Source organism: Branchiostoma lanceolatum, chromosome 15, assembly GCF_035083965.1.
Source record: "Branchiostoma lanceolatum isolate klBraLanc5 chromosome 15, klBraLanc5.hap2, whole genome shotgun sequence".
NCBI lineage: Eukaryota > Metazoa > Chordata > Leptocardii > Amphioxiformes > Branchiostomatidae > Branchiostoma > Branchiostoma lanceolatum.
The window spans coordinates 2,378,121-2,400,098 of NC_089736.1; the positions used below are offsets into that span (position 1 = coordinate 2,378,121).

The following is a 21,978-nucleotide window of genomic DNA, read 5'->3' on the forward strand; positions in this document are numbered from 1 at the left end:
GGTCACGTACGCACATGTTCACGCTCCTGATTGAAAAAGGAGGAGTATAAGAGTAGCAGATATTGCGTTCTATATGTTAGTGATTAAAAGTGAATAAATCACAGAAACCACTGTGTATGTAATGATTTGAAAAGAACGTTGAGCACGGAATTTGCACCAACGTGTTCATCCCCTCCCCTGATCATTTCCGGTCTGTCCCTAAAGAAGCAGCCCCACGCTGGCCTGTTCAGTACAATGGCAAAACAAGACGCTGTCTCTAGCCCCGGGGCCTTCCCACCTACCAACCCTGTTAATGTCGACCTTCGTATGGGTTGTATCGACAGCGTTTTGAATTTATCCACCGTAACTTGAAGAATCTGAATCTGAAGCTGAGTCTACAAGTCAAGCTCACAGACTTCCAGTCACTGTTACAACTGTCAAACTCAAGGTGACGTGGCCTAAAGTTTATTTTCAATCGGGTCGACAATCTTTGAGGTTTTGGTGATACTATAATAACTAGTTGTTTGTTTTTGCCGCTGGTTGTTTTATTTTATGTGCCAAAGGGTATCCACATACAGGTTTGGTAGTGTTCCCATTTGTGGTTTGACCACCAGCTGTTGGGACCTGTTGGGAATAGTTGACCTAGATAAGAGACCAACAGATGGTGCGACCTCAAAGCCCACAATAGAGTAGATATTTCTCATTATTTATGCAAATTCAGTCCGAATTTGCATAATTACCACTTTAGTTTGTACATCTCTGTTCAACCCACCTGCGTACCAAATATCATGAAAATCTGTCGCTCCTTTCTTCAGTTATTCTCCTTTGAATATTTTTACAAATACGCCATTGCAGTTCCAATGGCACATACCAGGGGGCCCAAAATCGACCTTGACGTTTCTCCTCCCAGCACCTACCCACAAACCAAATATCATTACAATCCATCTACACGTTCTATAGTTATGCTGATTTTACGCATCCGGTGACACATACATACACACACGGTGACACAAACATACACACACGCGCACACACGCGCAAACACACTAACTTTGCATGATTTGCACTTCAGTGTGTACATCTCTGTCCAACCTACCTGCGTACCAAATAACATGAAAATCTGTTGTTCCTTTCTTCAGTTATACCCCTTTAGAACATTTTTACAAATAGGCCATTGTAGTTCCAGGGACACTAACCAGGGGGCCCAAAATCAACCTTGATCATTCTCCTCCCAGCGCATGCCCACATACCAAATATCATTACAATCCATCAACACGTTCTACAGTTATGCTGACTTTAAGCATCCAGCGACACACATGCAAACGATTTACCTCCTTACTAATGCAAATTCGGTCTCATTTGCATAGTTTGCACTTAAGTGTGTACATCTTGGTCTAACCTATCTTTGTACCAAATAACATGACGATCTGTCGATCCTCTCTTCAGTTCTTCTACATTGACGATTTTTACAAATACGCCATTGCAGTTCCAGTCACACATGCCAGGGGGCCCAAAATCAACCTTGACCTACCTCCACTTAACACCCACCCACATACCAAAAATCATCACAATCCATGTACAGGTTCTACAGTTATGGTGACTTTAAGCATCCGGTGACACATACATACACACAAACACCAAACGCAAGCAAAACAGTATATCCATGAAAAGCCTTTTTTCATGGAGATAATAATGAAGATTTAAACTGCTGGACGTTACTGTCCCTTGAGTCAAAAGCGATGTATTTTTGGAACAGACGTAGAAAACTGACTTTGAAATAGACCATCATGAATATGAATATATACGCCATGATGACATTCTAAACTGACATCAGATGGTGAAATATCGGGATAGATTGCTAAACGTTACGTCCGCCACTGTTAACCCTACTAAGTGTCATGGCCGATTTAGAACCAGGTGTTGTTATCGGTCAGTTACACTTGGATGGGTGGCGCCATATTTGACTGTCAGTTACCGTCATGTTGACTATCACAGCTTGTTTGGGCGATTTGCTTCAGTTTATTGAAAAGAAAAAAAAAGCTAAAAAGGTGTATGTGGACTTTCAATCAGGTAGGCCGATCTCTAAGCTGTTGAGTGGCCCCGATCTGTTTTTGCAGGTCTCTCTAGCAGTTCTTAGGTGGAAATTGAAAGCAAAAACCCGCATCAGTTAAGATGCATAGAAAACATTACAAAGTGACGTGTAAAACTAGACAATGCCGCATTCGGAAGACTTAATTAGTGAGTTATTCAGTGGCATTGTGTTTAAGTGTCCTTGGTCATTTTTGGCAGGTGACGACAGCAACGGACCTGTTAGACCAGTTCGCACACGATCAAAAGCCTGGGTCATAGGTCACACTCAAGCGCGCCAACTTAACAGCATTGGATATTCATGATCAGTTGCACAGGAGAAGGGTTTAGGGTGTTACATTCATCGATGCGCAGTTATCATTACCAGTTACCTGATGGTACGAAGAGTTTTGGACACTCAGTGGTTTTGATTGCTACACCTACTAAAAGCTGTCAAAAACGAAACCACTTTGTTGGAAGGATTGATACTGAGTTACAGTTACTGCAACAGATTACTGTTTCAAATATTTGGAGAGGTTTTTTCTAGTGTTATCATACAGGTTTCCTAATGATATGATGGATTCTAGACACTCAATGTCATTTACTAACCCTGCTTAACTCTGACAAAACGATACAAGCTTAGTGGAAGTGTTGAAACTGTATGAGATTACTGTAAATGTAGAAATGATCGTGGTGGTTTTATGTTTGCGGTTTTCCCGGCCACCCTTTCACCGCGAATTTAAAACCACTGCGAACATTTTTCTCCAACACTGTAGCAGTTTGTGACTATAGCGCTGCCGCAAACTTAAAACCACCGCAAACACTCCATTTTTGCCTTAGCGCGAAATAAAAACACGCAAACTTAAATGCATTTAAGTTATTGTTCCAAATATTCGGAGAAGTTTTCTCTATATCCTCAGATGGGACAGCCATGGTCGACCCCAAAAGCTCTAAACGAGGACTCGAAAGACGTGGCAACGGCAGCGGCGTCGGAACTGGCCAGGCAGATGACCACCAAAGCTGTCCAGGCAACGGCTGGGGCCATCGCGGTGGGGGTGGGGGGCGCCGTGGCCGGGGCTATCGCACAGGTAACGTCTACTTTTTTTGTTACAGTATCTTTAAAACTTGGGAGTCATTTTTAGAAGACAGTTTGTGATGAATCGTTTACCAAAGCTGATGGACATTGATGTTGTAATGTCTTCAACATTCACACATTGATGATGATATCGTAAATTGACCGTAGCACAATACAGTAATAGCATAAACGTTGCACAACAGCCCTTCTGTGACGTTTTTCAACGGCCACGTTTGTTGGACAATAGAATCAGACTATATTCCACATCAAACATAATACTACATGGCCGTTGAAAAACGTCACATAGCTAAAATAACTTTTGAATTCAATCGTAAAAAAGTCTAAAACATTCAGCACACAAAATACAGCAATTTCGTCAATTGATACACGGTTAACGTTTAAATCTTTGACTATATTATTACCACTGTTGAACAGGTGATATTCCGAGGCTTGTGGGACACGGTCTTCCCACCAGATTCCGAAGAGTCCAGTACGATGGACGAGATGACGTCTGTGGTGAAGCAGGAACTGAAACAGGACACTCTGGATCAGATCAACGGGGTGCTACATGACCTGTTCGATATGCTAACCAAGGATTACACACTAGACAAGGTACATGGATTTCTCATGGCTTGCGTGTCTGCCTGTGTATGTTTCTGCGATTCCCAAAACGTCAGGGTAGAGAAAAAATGAATGAATGGTAGAGATTGCGATCTGGCAGAATCGCTCATGCTACCAGTAGAGATCCTAGGAATGTGTTAGGATGGTCCCCCATCTATAAATCCTAATTTTCAAGTCATTACATTTATCTTAAGAGTAAAGTGACATCTAAGTTATGACTGTATTTGCAAAGTTCTGTATAATTACCCAATTTTGAACGAAGGGTACAATTCTAAAATTTGTATTCCGGGCTCTTCCTTGTGACGACTGAACTATTGATTTGATCTGGACCAGATGCACAGTGACCTAACAGACCCAACCGACCGAGAGCGCCTTCACGACCAGCTGACGAGGCTGAACGAGCATCTCATCGGAGTGATCGGCACACTGATGCAGGAGAGCTACGCCAAGATCGGGATGACGTCATTCCTGCTCCTGGCAGGGCTGAGGCTCGCGCTGTACCAGGAGATGGCCAACGTGGATCCGGAGAACGAAGACCCGGACTTTAACCCGGCCAGGTGACAGTGTTATACATACAATCCCTTCTACTATGGCCTCCTTCGGTCAGTATTGACCATGGTAATTGATATCGGCCCTACAGCGTCGGCTATGGCTAAACAGTCCTATACGAGAATGCAAGTCTCTGCCAGTTGGGCGCATTTGTGATCTGACTCAGGTCTGTTGCCAAGTTCGTTCAACAGTGATACCATTTCTAGTCTCTATCAGACTACTTCAGCAACATATAAAGCGTCTGATACTAAAGAGACTAAAACTATATGCTGCATTCGCCTCTCAGGGGTCATAAGACACAATGTAAACCCTGTACCTCTCTATTACTCACTCTCTCCCCTCTCTCTATCACTTTACTCATTCACCCTCCCCCTCACTCTCTCATTCCCTTTCTCTCTCATTCCCTCTCTCTCTGCCAGTGGCGTTGATATAAATTGCATTACTTGAGCGCGCAATCACATTGTCCTTTGTTAACTTTCTTTTGATGTTTTCTGTACTGCTGGTCAGATCTCCGCGCTACGCCACCCCGCGGGTGGGCTTGGTAGCGCAGTACGCGGAGAAGTACGCCGAACATGTGGAGGAATGGTGGTCGCGGATCCTGGAGGACCGCAGGAGGGCGGTTGTCGCAGGGAGCGCCGTGACGTCTACAGGTGTCGCCGTGTCGCTGGTGGGGACAGTAACAGGTAATGATTAAATGTAATCTATATGCTTAGTAACTTAACGCGTTGAATCTCTACTATGTAGATAGAAGGCTGAGATTCCGCCTAGATCTATTCGCTATGGAAGCTCAATTTTCCCAATCAAAGACTAGAAAGATATGATAGATGCTTTAGAATCAGACACAATTTTTTTACAATTATCGGAATACATTTACAGCTAGTCATACTATCTGGATAACCTAATACCCATCTGCAACAACTTTACATTCTTCAACAAAAATGTCCTTAGAAAGAAACCATCACTTTTCATAACTGTAAAACCTCCTAATTGCCTTCGCCGTGAGGCATAAGTCTCGAAGACAAGGTCGGATGTTGGTGATTTTTGGTAGGTACGTTTCTGTTGGGGACAGAAAGGTCAAGTTCGAAGATGGGTTCTTCTGGAGGGTTCCCTTGGTGCCGTAGTGGACCTTTTGTATTTGTCAATTTGTTTGTTGGTGGTATAACTCGTTGATGCCATGCTTTTCAGAGTGGATACTCAGACTACTGTCAAGTGGTAACCTGATACTCATCTCAGTCATCTGAAACAACTTTACATTCTTTCAACAAAAATAACCTTAGAAATCAACCATCACTTTTCATAATAATTGTAAACATCCTAAATGATGCCATGCTTTTCAGAATGGATAGAAGACCACGCTACCAGAAGAGACGACGTCCTCGTACGCTCCTACAGCAACATCGCGGCCCCGCCACAGCCTCCTTTAGACACACTACTGGAAGAATACAGACAACAGGTGGCAGTGAAACTATCCGAAAAGTTCAGCCATCCCGAAGAAATCGTCTCCAACTGGAGGAAACTCATTGACAAGCCCATCAATATGGCGGTTGAAGACGGACTCGAACTTTAGTAGCTCCAAGTCATTTCTTACACACATAGACAGACTATGCTTGATGTACAAAATGACTATATACATGTACTACAATAGATGACATAGCTGGCTGGATTCAAACACGGGATGAGTCGATTAAAACCTTTGCCTCGAGGTACTGGAAAATGCAGAAGATCTTTGAGAAGAAGTTCGCCAACCCGAGAAGACCATTGCCAACTGGAGGAAGCTCATTGCCATGCCCATCAACGTTACGGTTGAAAAGTAATACACGTAAATGTTGCTAGGTCAGTCATAAAATGGCCGGTTCTTGTGATGTGACCTCAACGACCTCTCAACGACCTTCGATTGTTCAGGCCTTTATTCCTAAATTCACTCATTAAGACCATCGAGAAACTTCTAGATATCTATGAATTGGTGTGGTAGAATAAGCATCATTGTGTTATCCTGAGTTAAGTGCTTATAGCTAAATAAAGGGGAGATATCTTTGTATAATGTATCTTCATGGTATTCATATTTGCGGTGTATTACAATAAGATACCAGTCTATGAATTGCTGTAGCTTCAATCAAAAGGATGTTATAAACTATACCAAACTGAAGACAATCATTCTTATGTCTACTACATGATATCTAATACTGTAGGTGTGGTAGTGAGATTCAAGGCCTTGATTTTTCTATTAGGCAAGGACCACCCCCCCCCCCCCCTACATACTCTGACCTGATATAGAAGTTAAGCAGACTTTTATTTTGTACTCCTAGTATTACTAGCACGTGGTGTTGCGAAGGCTTTTGAATACAGGTGGTTGGAAAGAAAAACCCAAATGGGATCATTGTCATTTCTGTGTCTTTCATTTATCCAGACACTAAAACCAAGTGAATGTAACAGCATGTGTATTTTGAATGGCTATCAAAGAGCACTAGCATGGGTACTAAGGGTAGCGAACGCAGGAGTCCCGGTAGTAATCTAGGATGGCACCCAGGCTAAATCAGCTGCAAGCCATGAAAGACAAGTTATTGGCTCTGTGCCCAGAAGTGGAAAGTAAACCAAGGAAAACAAAAAGACACCTGGCACATATACATGTAAGGTAACCATGATGCTATACATCAATGTATGTAAAAATAATAACCAAGCTCTCAAGCTCTGATACCCAAGTAGTTTACAGAATAACTACTGGGTTAACACTGGTGAAGGTAAGAACATTACCTGAAATGACTATTGCAAATCTGAAACTTAATGAAAGGACCTAGGAGGTAGAAACGACTAACTCTAAAGATTTCAGCTCCAACTGCAAAGTAAGTTCTGATCAATCAGATTATACACATACAGTAGTAGAATATGAAAATCTGTGTTTGTGGCAGATTGTACTCATTGATTGTCTCTATATGACATTGTGTCTTTGCAGCTATTCTCTATGATGGTAGGGTAAATGGCAGTGAATTAAATGACTTCCTATTGTGTCCACTTTGAATCATATTACACATTAGATAACAGTACTTTACTTAACACCATTAAATCTATCTACTTTAGATTTTATGTACAGAGGTAAATATTAATGATTGTGTTCCACATTTTCAGAGTTTAGGTACATTATGATTATGAAGGGTGAGTTCTGCAACTGGCGATGTCTTGACAAAAATTGATTGCCCTTACAGATTAATCTTTATGTCACCAATGACTCATGAACTCTAGACTACTTTAGTTTGTACAAAACATTGTAAACCCTGAAGATGAAAATAGATGTATTGACAACAGTCTGTTATGTCATGATTGTGCAAACTCTTATAAAAACCCTGATTCCCCAACTAAAGGGAAAGCTAGTTTCCTACCCCATTAGAAATTCACCAGAATCCCTTTATAATATATAGTAAGTACAAAAAGTTAAAATCTAACCCTCAAGGTAATATAAAAAGCTTGTAGTTGACTTATGTACAAGTAAAAAGAGGTAGCCACTGAAATTCCTGACATTCAGGCATTTCAGTGGGTTTTCATTCTTCTAGTGAAAGTCTAGTAATACTGACAAAAGTAAACTACTCGATGTTATAGGGATCTTAAATTATCCTTATGGTGTCCTGATGCAATTCTTATCCTTAATTTAAAGTTATGTTATGTTAAAAATATCTGATGTTATGGTGTCTTTTTTGCAAAGATGCAACAAAAGTTTTAAAAAAAAGAAAATGCTGATTGTCTATTCTTACACTGTAGCGCTGATTTTCCACAGTTCTTCCACAACAATAACAATAACAACAACGTAACAAAACTACAAAAACAACATGATTATAATACAGTCAAACCTGGATTGTTGATGAGGACAGGAGGTTGCTCACTATATATACAAGGTGCGGTTAACTATGTAAGAATGGCCGAGACTGTTTTAATGTTTCTTGTTACTGGAGGTGGTTGCCCGACCAGGTTTGACTGTACTGCCAGAACTTGAATGACCACAAGTGTGGCTGTTACCAATCTGTACTCACCAAGCAGACGTTGGTGGAGAAGACTGTGACATTTTTATCATATGACCCCTTTTCTGTCCGGTTTTCTGTCCACTTGGTGGAGAGTCCCGACAGAAAACAGGGCATATGATAAAAAGGTCACAATTTTCTCCACCGATCTCTGCTGGGAGAGTACCAATCTGGCTTCCTGTGTGTTTGTCACTCTGGTCATCTGCATGGCAACTACTTGAGGTCATCTCCATGGCAACTACTTGAGGTCATCTCCATGGCAACTACTTGAGGTCATCTCCACGGCAACTACTTGAGGTCATCTCCATGGCAACTACTTGAGGTCGAAGAGCACGATGGGTCGTGTGAATGCCTGTGGGATGTACCCGCTGTCCCCTGATGAGGGCACGTACACCCAGAGCCAGTCATCCTCCTGCTGTTTGTCTGCATTTACGTACACAAGCTCTCCTGCTGATACAGACACCTGCAAGTAAAAACACATGCTGTCACTGAAAGTAAAATATATCAACCACTATTTGACGATCAAGCTATATTAGAAGACTGTTATGTCAACATACTTTTTCAGTCTCACTGTCACATAAGATATGTAGTCCAAACTTGGTGTTGTCCAGAGTTCTGGAGACAGGTATGGATGAAAATAATCTCGTGTGACATCAGAAAACAAAATGGGGGATAAAAAGAGGACATCATTGGCATGACACACAAGAAGATTTGCTTATATAGAAATACTATCGCTAAGGTCTTTGACTGTATGACTAAACATTAAACTATTTCATGTTATAACAAACAAAGGCACACTATCCACTTTATCATCACTCTGTTGTTCTCCGGATGATAGAGATGACAAAATATCATTATAATAAACCCTTACCTCATCTACTGCCTGTGCTGCAAAATCATACAACACCAGGAACTTGTGGGTCTGCTTCACCAGCGCACGCAGGTCTTTGTCTGGCCAAGCCGACTCCGAGGTCGCCACACTGTCCGCCGTCTCGTCTGCGCCCGTCGTCGGGAGGCTGCTGCTGTCTGCTGGACCCTCATTGGCCGGCTGGTAGCAGTGCAAGGGGTCGTCTTGGGTCAGGTCCAGGAGGTCGATCGAGGACAGGAAACTGTAGTTGTATTTTGTATTTGTATTTAGTGACAATGAAGACACGTCATTACACTGGGTCAGCCTAGGCAGCTCTCACTGGTAACGGCTGACCCACAAAAATACAGACAAAAACACAACTTGTATACATAACCCACAATAGAAATCATTGCAATATACATTAGAATACAGGCTATATACAGCACATTAATAATTCAGTACAAAATCATAGGAATCAACCTGGTCTGGGCAGTGGTCTCCATGTCGTTCATGAGAGAACTGGTTCCCATGGAAACGGCGGCTTTCGTCTTAGCGAGAGCCGCTGTACCAAGGTGAGGGGTCGCTGAGATCGGGTGTGTGAACTTTGACCCGCCGTGAGACGCCATCTGATCTGTCTCCTTGAGTGCGCTGGCGATCAGCTTCTGGATCTCCACGGAGACGGTTGCCATGGCGTCCCTGCCTTCCCCCACATCCTCATCTTCTTCTTCTTCCTCAAAGATGGTGTCGACGGCCCAGGAGGAGTCCTGAGTTCCGCAGGTCATGAAGGTCGCGTCCTTGGTTGCCATGGTGAGCTGGAGGGAGCTGGTGTCGGAAACATTCGCACCTGGAAACACAATGATTAAACTTCAGATTCAGGACTGGATTAGACTGTTCCGTTAAAGTTTACAAGGGTTTTCTTTGACAAAGATTTTTAAATCTCTACATTTTCGTATGTATTATTACTTAATCTCACTCTGACTACTTTATCAATGTGTAATCTCGTTACATTGAAATAAAGTGCCTGGTGCAGTTAAAACTGTACCACAAAAATTGATGCACGTGTAGGTCTATAGGTGTCACCCACATCATCAATGTCAGACTGAAGGGAGAAAAGCAAAACAGAATCAAACTCAAAGGCAACGAAGGTGTTATCTACCAACCAGTAAATGAAGCATTCAAGCAACTGAACTTCAGAAGGGACAAATACACACCTGTGGTTTGAAGTTGAGAGGAGCAGGGGGAACAGAAGTTGCGGGGAATGAACCCCTCAGCCCCGTCGTCTGTCCTGGCGAACACCCAGTCCACGTCGTCCATGTTCAGCAGCGTGACGGTCTCACCGCGCATGACGGACAGGTCGTTCTCCTCCACCGCCATGAAGTCAAACATCACTGTGGCCTGACCAATCGGCTGCTTCGGAAACGTTGCGACCTGGGACAGAGAGCAGAGGGTTGGGTTACATCATGGAAAGGAGACATAATCACAATATCTGTTCATGTCCCTGATACAAGTACTGGTACAGATATTATTGGAACAAGGCTGCACAAAGTTCTACATAATGCATGATTATGAATCAGGGCTGAATTGATGCACAATCATGAATATAGTGCAACTGGCATCCTCGTAAAAATATAAAAGAAAACAACAACCAACTTACCTGTAGGTCAGGGGTGGTGTGGGGGGCAGGAGGGATGACAGGTGAAGGGTCAGCAGGTGACCTGACCTGACCCCGGGTCAAGGTCAGCAGGCTGTACTGGGCCAGGCTAGTGGTACTAGTGCTGGAACTCTGGTGGGAGACACAGGAAAGGTAAGTTAGAAATTGGAAATATTTTGGAATACTGCAAGCTTATTCAATAGCATGGCAACATATCATTTGACTACTAGTAGTAAGGACAACAGTCAACTTCAACTTCAAGTTGAATATAATAAGAAGGGTCTCAAGAGTACTTTTAGTTATGTAATAAGACTGACATGCATACAAATACTAATACCAGTAAAAGAAAGCATGCAAAACGCATAATGATGGTTAACCATTAAATTCAATATCCACCTGTATATTTGATGCATGGACACACATCGAAGGTGATGGACCAGTCAATTCTCTCAACATTTCCCCAGATGCGTTTCCTTGCTGTCCATTGGTTGCACCCCCGGATGCCCCGAGGGTTGCTCTCAACAGCACGTTACTCCACAACAAATTGGTGACGTCAGACAACGGGGGCTTGTTGGCCTTTGACCTCTCCTGGCTGCCACTCAAGTATGGTCTCCATAGCGATGCCTTGCTGGTTGTCTTCTCTTGACTGTTGTTTACAAACCCACTTCCTGTTGTAGCTGTGTTTTCTGCATCCTTGATGAAGCTACTAACATCATTCGATATATATGACTCTTCCTGTTGTACGTTATTATTACTAGCCATGGATCTTTTACCTGAGTGTTTTTCTGTTGATCCAACTATATTGTTTGTTGGTACAGCTGCGAAGCTTTTTTGACAAGTTTGTTGCACAACGTCTGGAGTGTCTCTGAAAGGTGTTGGAGGGGGAAGATCAGTTTGGAGGAAGGAATCAGCCTTGCTGACACTTCCATTGAGGAAGGAGTTACCTTTAGAATCACTCCTCTGGAGGAAGGAGGTGGCCTTGGATCCGGAGTTGCTCTCTTGGAGGAATGAGTCGCTCTCCTGCTCCGCCTGCTCAGATGGAGAGAGCATCTGGATGCTCCTCACCACGGCGACAGCGCTACTGATGCTGCTAATGGATCCTCTCCTCTCTCCAAGCTGGCTACCGACGCTAGGCGTTGCTGTTGCCATGTCTTCCATAATGTCCACTGCATGACCAATGCTTGACACTGATGACCTATCTCTGGGCTTCTCAGCTGCAGTTGGAGCTTGTTCACCAGGTGGCGTTATTATCCTGTGACCTATCCTGCTAGCTGCAGATTTTGTATGGCCACTAGGAGGATCTGCTTGCTTGTCGTCAAGGAAAACGGTGCTAGCAGTACTGGTAGATGAAGAGGACGCACTCTTTGTCATTCCTCTGTTCGAGTTGGTGGAAACCTTGCGGCGTGGTCGCTGCCGTCGGATGTCGGGTTTAGAGCCCTCGTTGCTTGTGCTTGATTCAGGAGAGGTAGAGCTAGATGGGCCACCATCTGCACGGCCTCGTCTTGCACTGATATCGTACTGCTTCTTCCCCCTGTTGCATATCTTTCCCTTATCATAGTCAAGTCTGTGGTGTGTATCAGTATCCAAACGTAGTTCCTGTAAGTCTTCACTGCATGTAGCAATCGACCAGCGCTGTGACGTTGCCACTGACGACCGCCGTGACTCGTCCAGAAGCCCGTCCACCATGATGAGGTAGGAGTTGCGGTCTCTCCTTAACGTTCTCAGTCGCTGCAGCTGTTCCTCCGTGAGCGGACTGCTCCTCGAAGACACCCTGCCTCTCCCTGCAGTTCCCGGCTGTGCTGTAGGGCGGTGCTCCTCCTGCCCTTCCAACATCATTGCATAGGACAGTCTGTTTGGTTTGGAGGGTGACTCGCCAACCCTTCTCCCCAACTCCTCCTCCGTAAATAGTCTGTTTCCCTTCTGTTTGTTCCACACCTCCTCTCTGTCGCCATTCCGGTTATGTCCAGGTCCCTCTTCTATCAAATCCTCTAACATCTGCAGATATGAACTTCTGTCTCGCACAACCTCCGGCCCGGGGCCATAGGTCAGCTTCCTCTCTGTAGGGACAACCTTTGACCTGGCATTTGCTTGACCTATGTTCTCCTTGTTTGAGCCCATAGGCCCTGCCCTTACCAAGTCGACCCTTTCCTGTGACAGTCTGTTGTTAGGAGGCTCATTCTGAATGGGATGAACAATATAGGAAGACCCTCTCCTCTCAAAGGTCATAGAAGAGCCGCTATGTCTGAACTCTGGCCTTTGACCTCCATCTGCAGGGCATCTCAGGTCAGCAGCGGCCTCCAGTGTCCTGATGACCTCATCGTGGTACTCTGCGTTGGACAGCAGGTGTGCATCACCATGGAGCTTTGCACCGATGGCATCCATCTGACCTTTGACCGAGCCATACTTCTTGTTGTAACCTGGGGTAAATGAAAATAAGTTATCAGATGTGAATAATGTGATTGTGAAGAGTAAGTATATTTTGACATAAAAAATGAAAGGCAAAATGTTAACAAGTGCTCCTTTGCCTGTGCTATTATTTAAGCCATTCTTAGAACATTCTTGTATTATCATGCACACTATCCATACCAAGAAGTCTGTGCATGTGTAATAGACTTCCAGTCAATGCAAAGAAACACACAACTTGACTTGTCCCTTTTTAATTTCATAATGGTTAACATTTCTGATAGTATAAAAGTATATAGGACATAATGCATTAAATAGCCGTGCTGACGTAGCTGTGGTGACTTATACAGGGCTGCATCACCAACTTTTTTAATCTTATCATATATCTATACATCACTGCTACTGTTACCATGCTATATATATAGCTGCTTGTTGATGTTTACTCTTGACTTTGGTAGATTAGGTAACACATACAATGTACCACCATTGAAAAGAAAGTTGTTCAATATCCTTTCCAATTTCTGCTGTATAATAGTGTAAATGTAGCAACAACAAAGGGGCTGAGATTAAACCACTTCCATCATATACCCACAGTAGGTGAGCCACACTGTGCGAGATACAGTCATTCTTATGCATGAGTCACATCATCATGTCCAGATTGGGCAGGAACACAAAAGAACAATAGAACATGGCATAGCTAGAGTGATTTGTTAGCACATAGACAAAAGTACAGACAACAGTTCTAGAGTTCAACTGATCAAGATGCTCGTAACAAGTTTATTTTTGAGGCAGTTTTATTTTTAAATGGAATTTTGTTGCTTGGTTTGGAATTTCACCTTATCTTCTCCATAATTTATGCAAATCCATAACGATTTAAAAGGAATGCAAATTATTTTGGGTCATGCAAACAAAATCTGACAGAAAGTTATTATATTGCACACACATGTACTTTGTAAAGAGCAAAAGTTGGCGTTTCTTGTGCAAGGACGGATAATATCGTCTGTTTTGAGTGCTTTCTTTTACACTCGACATCCGCAAGAACCAAGCACGATAAAATAAGGATTATGTTGAGACTTACAGCCCTAAAACACTCACCTGGCTTTCTCTGATTCGGCCGCAACCTAAACGGACACAAAAATGCCATCTGGCCGTCAAAAAAACGCTCCCAAACACCGCAAATCTCAACAAAACGGAGAAACTTCTGCCCACCCACCAAAATTTGAATTTGACTGCCTGACCCCTGACCTCTCGCCTGCTGGTGATTTCTCGCGAGAGTTTGCGCTCACGTGACTCCTAACGTGACTTCCCGGTTCCCACCCTTCCCCTTCCTGATTTTGCAGCAAGTTTTACTCCTGAATTTTGTTTTCACGTTTGTGATAGTTTAGGACGATCTAGAGGCACGATGGCGGGAAGGCTGCCGGCTGTTGTGATTGACAGCGGAACGGGGTGAGTATTGTCGTCCGAAGGGGGGCGAGGATCGCAGAAAGTGGGGCAAGGTGCGAGGGGGTTGGCCGGAAGTGCATGTACCAGGGGGAGGGGGGTAGCCAAAAAACTTTGCTGATTTCGTGTTGTTTGCTGTTACAAATCTCAGATTTATGACAAGTTTCTTCGAGATCTATCGCGCAGACTGTTAATTATGTATTTCATCCAAAATCTGCAGCAAAGCCTGAAATCTGACTGACACCAAAACGTCCACCGTCCCGTGCAAAACTATTGATCTGATTTTTTTAGGCCGGTCGATTTTCAGTTGCAGGGGAGGAGCAGCTTATCAAACTACAGCAAAATGGGACGTCATCAACAACATCACGTCTAAAATATAAATTTAAAAACATTGATTTCAAGTTCATGTAAAATGAATCAACAGGCGATCTACAAGTTGCAGGTCTATCTGTAGAAATGGTAGCAATGAGGTCATATCCTCTGGATTCTCAGCTGGTTATGTTTGATCATGTCAATCAAAGTTTGAGACTGACAGTGACAGGCATTGTACCAAAATGGATGAGTTGAATATTGTGCAAAAACACTAGATGTAGCTGTAGTGATTTTCTATTAAGTTTGTTTTAATTGTAACACAGTAGGTATATGTTTCCCCGGTTTAGTCAAGCAAAATTATAATGCAGTATGTCATGGAATGTTCGTTGATCAGGATCATTATTAAATCAAGATTATAATTTTTCTCAGAGGAAATAAAAAGTCACAAAAATCAATGTGTATGAACTATGCTGTGTTCAAACAAACTACATTAATAATAATAGCTGTCTATGCATATGAATATGCATGATGCTGTGAACATGTTACGTAAGAAGAATGATGAATGCTTGAAGAATGTATATATATATTGTTTACTCCAATCTAATGTATGCCATAATTTAGAACTCCAGGAACAGTAGTGTATTGTCACTAATTGATCCCTTTTAAACAATGATTTGAATAAACAATAATAATAATCAATGTGTAACTTACAATGATGTGACTTTACAGGTACACAAAGATGGGGTATGCCGGGAACACAGAGCCCCAGTTCATCATTCCCTCGGCCATCGCTATCAAAGAGTCCTCCAAGATCGGCGACCAGTCACAGCGTCGCGTAACCAAGGGCATCGAGGACCTGGACTTCTACATCGGAGACGAGGCGCTAGAGTATCCCAACTACAGTGTAAAGGTCAGAGGTGTTCTATTCATTCTGTTCATGTTGGGCTGCTTGTCAGGACTAAGTCCACTACACTTCAAATTCTCCAATAGTCTCTTTCGTTCATGATGTTCTCTATTACTATTACTACTAGTATCAGGTGTCAGGGCTGTCTCCAGCTTTAGATTTTTTTTCTGTCTCAATGATTGTTTGGGAGGCCATGTTATTGACTTGCGTTGTTCAATGTGTCATTTTAGCATATACAAAAATACATTTTCATGTCACAAAAGTTCAGATTTTGGGGGGCGGATGGGGTGACATTTTTTGTCCATCCCAATAAATGAATTTCCAAAGGTCTTGGAGACAGCCTTGCTATTAACATTAAAAGCCTATTGGCATATATTGAGGAAGATCCACCCATGTATAGTGCAAAACTACCCATATTTCAATGATGACATACATATGTTGTAACCACGATTTATAATTGTATTTTCCCCTCCTGTCCACAGTGGCCGATCCGACATGGAATCATCGAGGACTGGGATCTGATGGAACGTTTCTACGAGCAGGCGATCTTCAAGTACCTCAGGTCGGAACCAGAGGACCACTACTTCCTACTGGTGAGTAAACAAACAAACAAGCAAGTTAACAAACAATAAACTAGTTTCCAAAGCCTCTGTCAGCAAGCTGTTTTCAGGTTCCTTGGGTCAGAGTACCACTTCTTCTTACTGGAACAAACTAACAAAAGGTTTTCAACTAAGTAACACAGAGGCTTACTACTTGTCTAAGCTAAGAAGTTGCTGTCAGATTTTTGTATTGATACTGCAAAGTGAGAAAATGCATTCTCATTACAGCGGAAATGTGGGGAATGATTACATGGACAATTAAAGGCACATAGTTTTTGCATTCTAACATAAGATTTTGGGCATCCAGAGGATGTTTTATGGTGACAATAGTGTTCGCATCTTCGTGACAATAACTTCCATGTTCCCCCAGACGGAGCCTCCCCTGAACACCCCTGAGAACCGGGAGTACACGGCAGAGATCATGTTTGAGTCCTTCAACGTGCCGGGGCTGTACATCGCTGTGCAGGCCGTTCTCGCGCTCGCGGCGTCCTGGACGTCACGGCAGGTCGGGGAGCGGACGCTGACGGGCACGGTCATCGACAGTGGGGATGGAGTCACCCACGTTATACCTGTGGTAAGTTCTAGGTGTTTTGTTGGAGAGCTTTCCTGGCCCTTCTCTTTGTCCCTCGCCAGCAGCTACTCTCTCAGTTTCAAATGTTGAAATGCCGTTGTGGAGCAGCTGTCGCTAGGCACTGCAATCATGGCATAGAGCTTGAAAGTTTGCGGGTTTGATATTACCTTTCTTAAGTAGTGTTTGAGAATGTAGTTATAGTATAGCTTCAGGTAGAGTAACGAACAGTTGGTTCTTGTGGCAAGTACAGCGGTTGGTGTCAAAATTACAACATATTGCTACTTTTGTTTCCCCCCAGGCGGAAGGCTACGTGATCGGCTCCTGTATCAAACACATTCCCATCGCCGGCCGTGACATCACATACTTCATCCAGCAGCTCCTGAGGGACCGCGAGATCGGCATCCCGCCGGAACAGTCGCTGGAGACCGCCAAGGCCATCAAGGTGGGGACAGTTGAGGGTCATGGTTAAACCTGTCTATAGTGACCACTCATTGCACTTGACAAAAATGGTTAACACTGTAGTAGACAGGATTCTAAATGCTTAATGCTAATGCTTGAAATATAGTCAAACCTGTTTACAATGCCTACTAGGGCTGCATACCTAAACGTAACATCGGTACCAAAACAGTCCCTGGAGACTGCCAAGGCCATCAAGGTGGGGACGGCAGAGGGTTATGGTTAAACCTGGCTATAGTGACCACTCATTGGACTTGACAAAAATGGTTAACACTGTAGTAGACATGTGCTTGGGTCAATGGGGGAATTTATCTTGGAGACCACCATAAAGCAAGTTGGTCCTTATGCAGAGGTGGTCACCAGTACAGTAACAAGTTTGACTGTAGTTAACATTAAAATGTTTAGAATTTTACATTGTACTTGCATTAATATTAGTATATGCAAGTCATGCCCTCAGCAATACCAATGTAACTGAATAAGAGTAAGAAAGACCATTGTACACATCTGGTTGCTATGGCTATGGTTTGAAATATTAATTGAATGTATGATGTTGTCTCAAGAGGATTGTTATTATTTAGAAATCTTGGCAATGTTGTTTGATCAGCAAGTTGAAAAGACAAGAGCATACAAGCTCCTTATCATTGGAACATAGGCTAAGCCATTTTATCTCAATTTCTATTCCCTTGCCTTCCTCCAGGAGAGGTTCTGCTACATGTGCCCGGACATCGTGAAGGAGTTTAACAAGTACGACACCGACCCCGCCAAGTGGATAAAGACGTACGAGAACATCAACCCCGTCACCAAGAAGCCGTTCAAGGTCGACGTCGGCTACGAACGCTTCCTCGGACCCGAGATCTTCTTCCACCCAGAGGTGAACAGAAGTTCTTTTAATTTGAATGTTTGTCTATGATTGTAGAAATCCTTCTTAGAGAAAGTTGACTGAATTAAATTTATGATGTGTCTCTACAGTACTGGTATGATTTTTTCTTTCTATACATAATGATAAAAATGACCTTACAACATGTCTAGATCTCAGAAAAAAGTATAATATAGACTTCAGTTAAGTGTACATGTACTTCACATGTGTTAGAATTAAAGTTTTAGCTTTGATTTTTTTTCAAAACATGTTTTGTGTTCTGTTTCAGTTCTCCAACCCAGACTTCACTATCCCCATCTCAGAGACAGTCGACAACGTGATCCAGAACTGTCCTATTGACGTGCGGAGACCGCTCTACCAGGTAAGGAAACCCGTACATGAATACTGGTCAGGACAATGTTCCATGAACACCAGTGCCAGACCTAAGTTTGACTATGACCTTTGTACTTTGACTAATGGAAAGACTCTCCTAATGAAGACTTTCAGGTGCTGTCTGGCAGCTTTACTATGTTTTGTGAACACGATGGGAGACTGACCTTTGCCCTAAGACCTGACCTTTACTGATGACCTTTACCCCTATAGAATGTGGTTCTATCTGGCAGCTTAACAATGTTCTGTGAGTAATGATAATAGAAAACTTTGCTCTCAGAGATGTATTGGAAGACCTGACCTTCACTAATGACCATTCCCCCTGTAGAACGTTGTTCTATCTGGCGACTCTACAATGTTCTCTGTGCAGATAATAGTGCTCTTACTATGTTTTGAACACTTATGGGAGACCTTATAGTTCTTCTGACCTTCACTAATGACCTTCCCCCCCTAGAACGTTGTTCTGTCCGGCGGGTCCACGATGTTCCGTGACTTTGGGCGTCGGCTGCAGAGGGACCTGAAGCGCCAGGTGGACGCCAGGCTGAAAATGAGTGAGGAGCTCAGCCAGGGAAGGATAAAGGTGCGACATTACATAACCTACATATAATCACCCTGTATACTAGAGCTCAGCCAGGGCAGGATAAAGGTGTGGCAAAAACTCTTGTGAATAGACAGGGAAAGACCAGTGAATGCTCTAGACTAGTGGATTCATCAAGATACTTTAAACTTTCTAGTATAATATGGCATCCAAAAAATGCTGGAAAGAAGTCACATCTCTAGCTCTGTTCAATGAATGAATGTTAACACATCACAGCCTGAGTTCCTCACATTTTCACACCCACCTTTGATCTTTGCAATGTTGCTATAGCTATCATGTCTTCCTAAATGTGACTGTGGATACCAAAACTTCGAAAAAACTAGGCTTAGAGAACCAACAATTGCTTGTTGCTATTAATGTTGCCATGAATACCAAACACTCTGTCATGTTGCCCTGCATACCAAATGTTCTCTTCAGCTTCAGTGGACACTTAACTGTTGTTTGATGCCATTGATGTGATGCATACCAAACATTCTGTCATGATGCCATGGATACTGATTCATCTCTGTCCAGCCCAAGCCCATAGAGGTACAGGTGATCACCCACCACATGCAGCGGTACGCAGTCTGGTTCGGAGGCAGCATGCTGGCTTCTACAGTAAGTACTGAGTACAACTGTAACGTTACATGTAACATTCTGTAAGATTTACACAAATCAAAGGGCCAAAGCATCATGGAATATTACAGCTACTGTAGCATTTTGATTTGTTCATTTGCTTCATTCTTGTAAAAGAAATTCAGTACAATCTGATGTTCTGCAATTTGTTTATCAAAAAGGGTAAAAACAAATAGCTATTTCAGTAGTCAGAGAGTAGAGAAAGCTGTTATTTGTTACTGTAGGTACATACATTGTGTAGATGATATTTTTAAGGTGTCAACAACCAACAAAAGCAGGAGTTACTGACACCTCTGTTAACCTTTCACAGCCCTAGTTTTACCAAGTCTGCCAGGTCATTAACATCTCTGAGGTAGATGTACTGTAGGTACATACATTGTGTGTATGCTATTTTAAGCCTTCTATACAAACAAAATAAGCAAAAGTCCTTAACCCTCTTAACCCCCCACAGCCCGAGCTCTGCCAAGTCATTAACCCCCCACAGCCCGAGTTCTACCAAGTCTGCCAAGTCATTAACATCTCTGTTAACCCCCCACAGCCCGAGTTCTACCAAGTCTGCCAAGTCATTAACATCTCTGTTAACCCCCCACAGCCCGAGTTCTACCAGGTCTGCCACACCAAGAAGGATTATGAGGAGTACGGTCCCTCCATCTGCCGACACAACCCCGTCTTCGGCGCCATGACGTGAGCCGCCAATCATCACCGTAGCAACTAGGTAGCCGCACAGAAACACGGAGGAATATTCCCAGGATTCCATACTATCAAGACTAGAACTTTTGTACTGGAAGTGAAATAAGCGGATGTTGTCCTAATGAGTAAAAGGCAATGTATACAATGTGTGTAGGAAGAACATGAGATGCAGTCTCTGTTTAACCTACAAAATTTTACCTGGATTTGGTACAATTAATTGACAGCCAGGACAGAAGATTATTCTAAGGATTGATGGAATTACAAGTAAATCGTCATGCAATCTATTGTGTCATCAAAATTGTTCTTCAATCTTTAGCAAAACACTTTTTCCAAGTCCAATTATGACATAGGACCACATCATTCTATATACTGGTAGCTAAAGGCTAACATCATAATGTTACATGAATAGCTTTGGATTTTTCTAGGAGGGGGGTCTACAGAATTCCATTGTTCATTACTAAGTTTTGCAGTTACAGCAGTATGTACCCCGTCAAGTTCAAGTTGAAATTTCTTGGTACATGTATGTTGGCTTTGGGGTCAAGCAACCTGTAAGATTAGCAAAGAAACTGAACAGTCAAATCTTTGTACGACTAAGAAAGATGCGAGTTGATATGGGCTCTTGTAACAATTTATACTTCACTTGAATCAAAATCAATCTGGAGAGAAAATTTGGTAAAAGAAATGCATTCTGTTTGATTGTGAGGTGAAATTTGGTACTGCTAAATGAAGTTCATAGGAAAAGAAAAGTGACACTGCTTCATATTGTTGTGACTCAATTTGCCAAGAATGGGTTACAAAGTCACAGTCGGTTTCTCTGCAAGTACATGTATCTATGACTTTAAATTTTACCATGATTATTGTATACTTGAATAGTTAGCAGAAAAGGAGACCACATTTAAATTGGAGTGATTCTGCTTGCATAATGGCAAAGCATGATGGGTACGTGTCCATCAGGTATAAGGTAACTAAAAAGGCAAGGTGGGTTTGGGGTATCTGCCAAATATAGTAGTGTGTATTTATCTATGAGGACTGATTTAATAGTTATGAGAAAATGCATCATTTTGTATGAAGAAATGGCACACATCTATCATAAGTAGAGATGTATGACTGAATACTGAATAAATCCAGTGAAAAAGTCTCCCTTTGTTGTGAAATTTTCTTGTGTTTGTCTTTGTGTGAATGATTTGTTTGAAAATACACCTCCGTAGAGTGTCAATACAAGTTACTTAAGCAACTGGATAAGTTTTGCAAACGGTCAGACATTTCAGACAGACTTATCAATACTAGCTTAAACAGCCGACACTTTAATCCGGACTGACACTCTAATTAAGGAGGACTTTCACCGTTA

General features: G+C 42.7%; 3 protein-coding genes across 8 annotated transcripts; 2 read left to right on the forward strand and 1 right to left on the reverse strand.

Annotated features, from left to right (window-relative positions):
- Positions 1-3,543: 3,543 nt before the first annotated feature.
- Positions 3,544-7,074, forward strand: LOC136421253 (uncharacterized). The gene is made up of 4 exons (XM_066408486.1): positions 3,544-3,733; positions 4,076-4,299; positions 4,799-4,974; positions 5,629-7,074. Exons 1-4 carry the CDS (start codon positions 3,617-3,619, stop codon positions 5,856-5,858), a joined length of 747 nt encoding a protein of 248 aa, XP_066264583.1. The 5' UTR covers positions 3,544-3,616; the 3' UTR covers positions 5,859-7,074.
- On the reverse strand, positions 6,920-14,448 carry LOC136421251 (serine-rich adhesin for platelets-like). 2 transcript variants are annotated; one of them, XM_066408480.1, is made up of 8 exons: positions 14,295-14,448; positions 11,193-13,213; positions 10,800-10,928; positions 10,357-10,573; positions 9,626-9,989; positions 9,170-9,407; positions 8,571-8,761; positions 8,418-8,495 (listed from the first exon to the last, which is right to left on the reverse strand). In XM_066408480.1, exons 1-7 carry the CDS (start codon positions 14,341-14,343, stop codon positions 8,612-8,614), a joined length of 3,168 nt encoding a protein of 1,055 aa, XP_066264577.1. In that variant the 5' UTR covers positions 14,344-14,448; the 3' UTR covers positions 8,418-8,495; positions 8,571-8,611. The 2 variants fall into 2 exon arrangements, with proteins under 2 accessions (XP_066264576.1, XP_066264577.1); XM_066408479.1 differs by having other exon boundaries at positions 6,920-8,761.
- Positions 14,449-14,485: 37 nt separating this feature from the next.
- On the forward strand, positions 14,486-21,768 carry LOC136421252 (actin-related protein 3). 5 transcript variants are annotated; one of them, XM_066408481.1, is made up of 11 exons: positions 14,487-14,645; positions 15,681-15,861; positions 16,338-16,448; positions 16,825-17,028; positions 17,324-17,467; positions 18,179-18,352; positions 18,627-18,719; positions 19,182-19,307; positions 19,839-19,922; positions 20,425-20,493; positions 20,548-21,768. In XM_066408481.1, the coding sequence occupies exons 1-11, from the start codon at positions 14,602-14,604 to the stop codon at positions 20,626-20,628; spliced, it is 1,311 nt and encodes a 436-aa protein (XP_066264578.1). In that variant the 5' UTR covers positions 14,487-14,601; the 3' UTR covers positions 20,629-21,768. The 5 variants fall into 5 exon arrangements, with proteins under 5 accessions (XP_066264582.1, XP_066264578.1, XP_066264579.1 ...); XM_066408482.1 differs by having other exon boundaries at positions 14,488-14,645; positions 20,425-20,439; XM_066408484.1 differs by having other exon boundaries at positions 14,488-14,645; positions 20,479-20,493.
- The last annotated feature ends 210 nt before the right edge of the window (positions 21,769-21,978 follow it).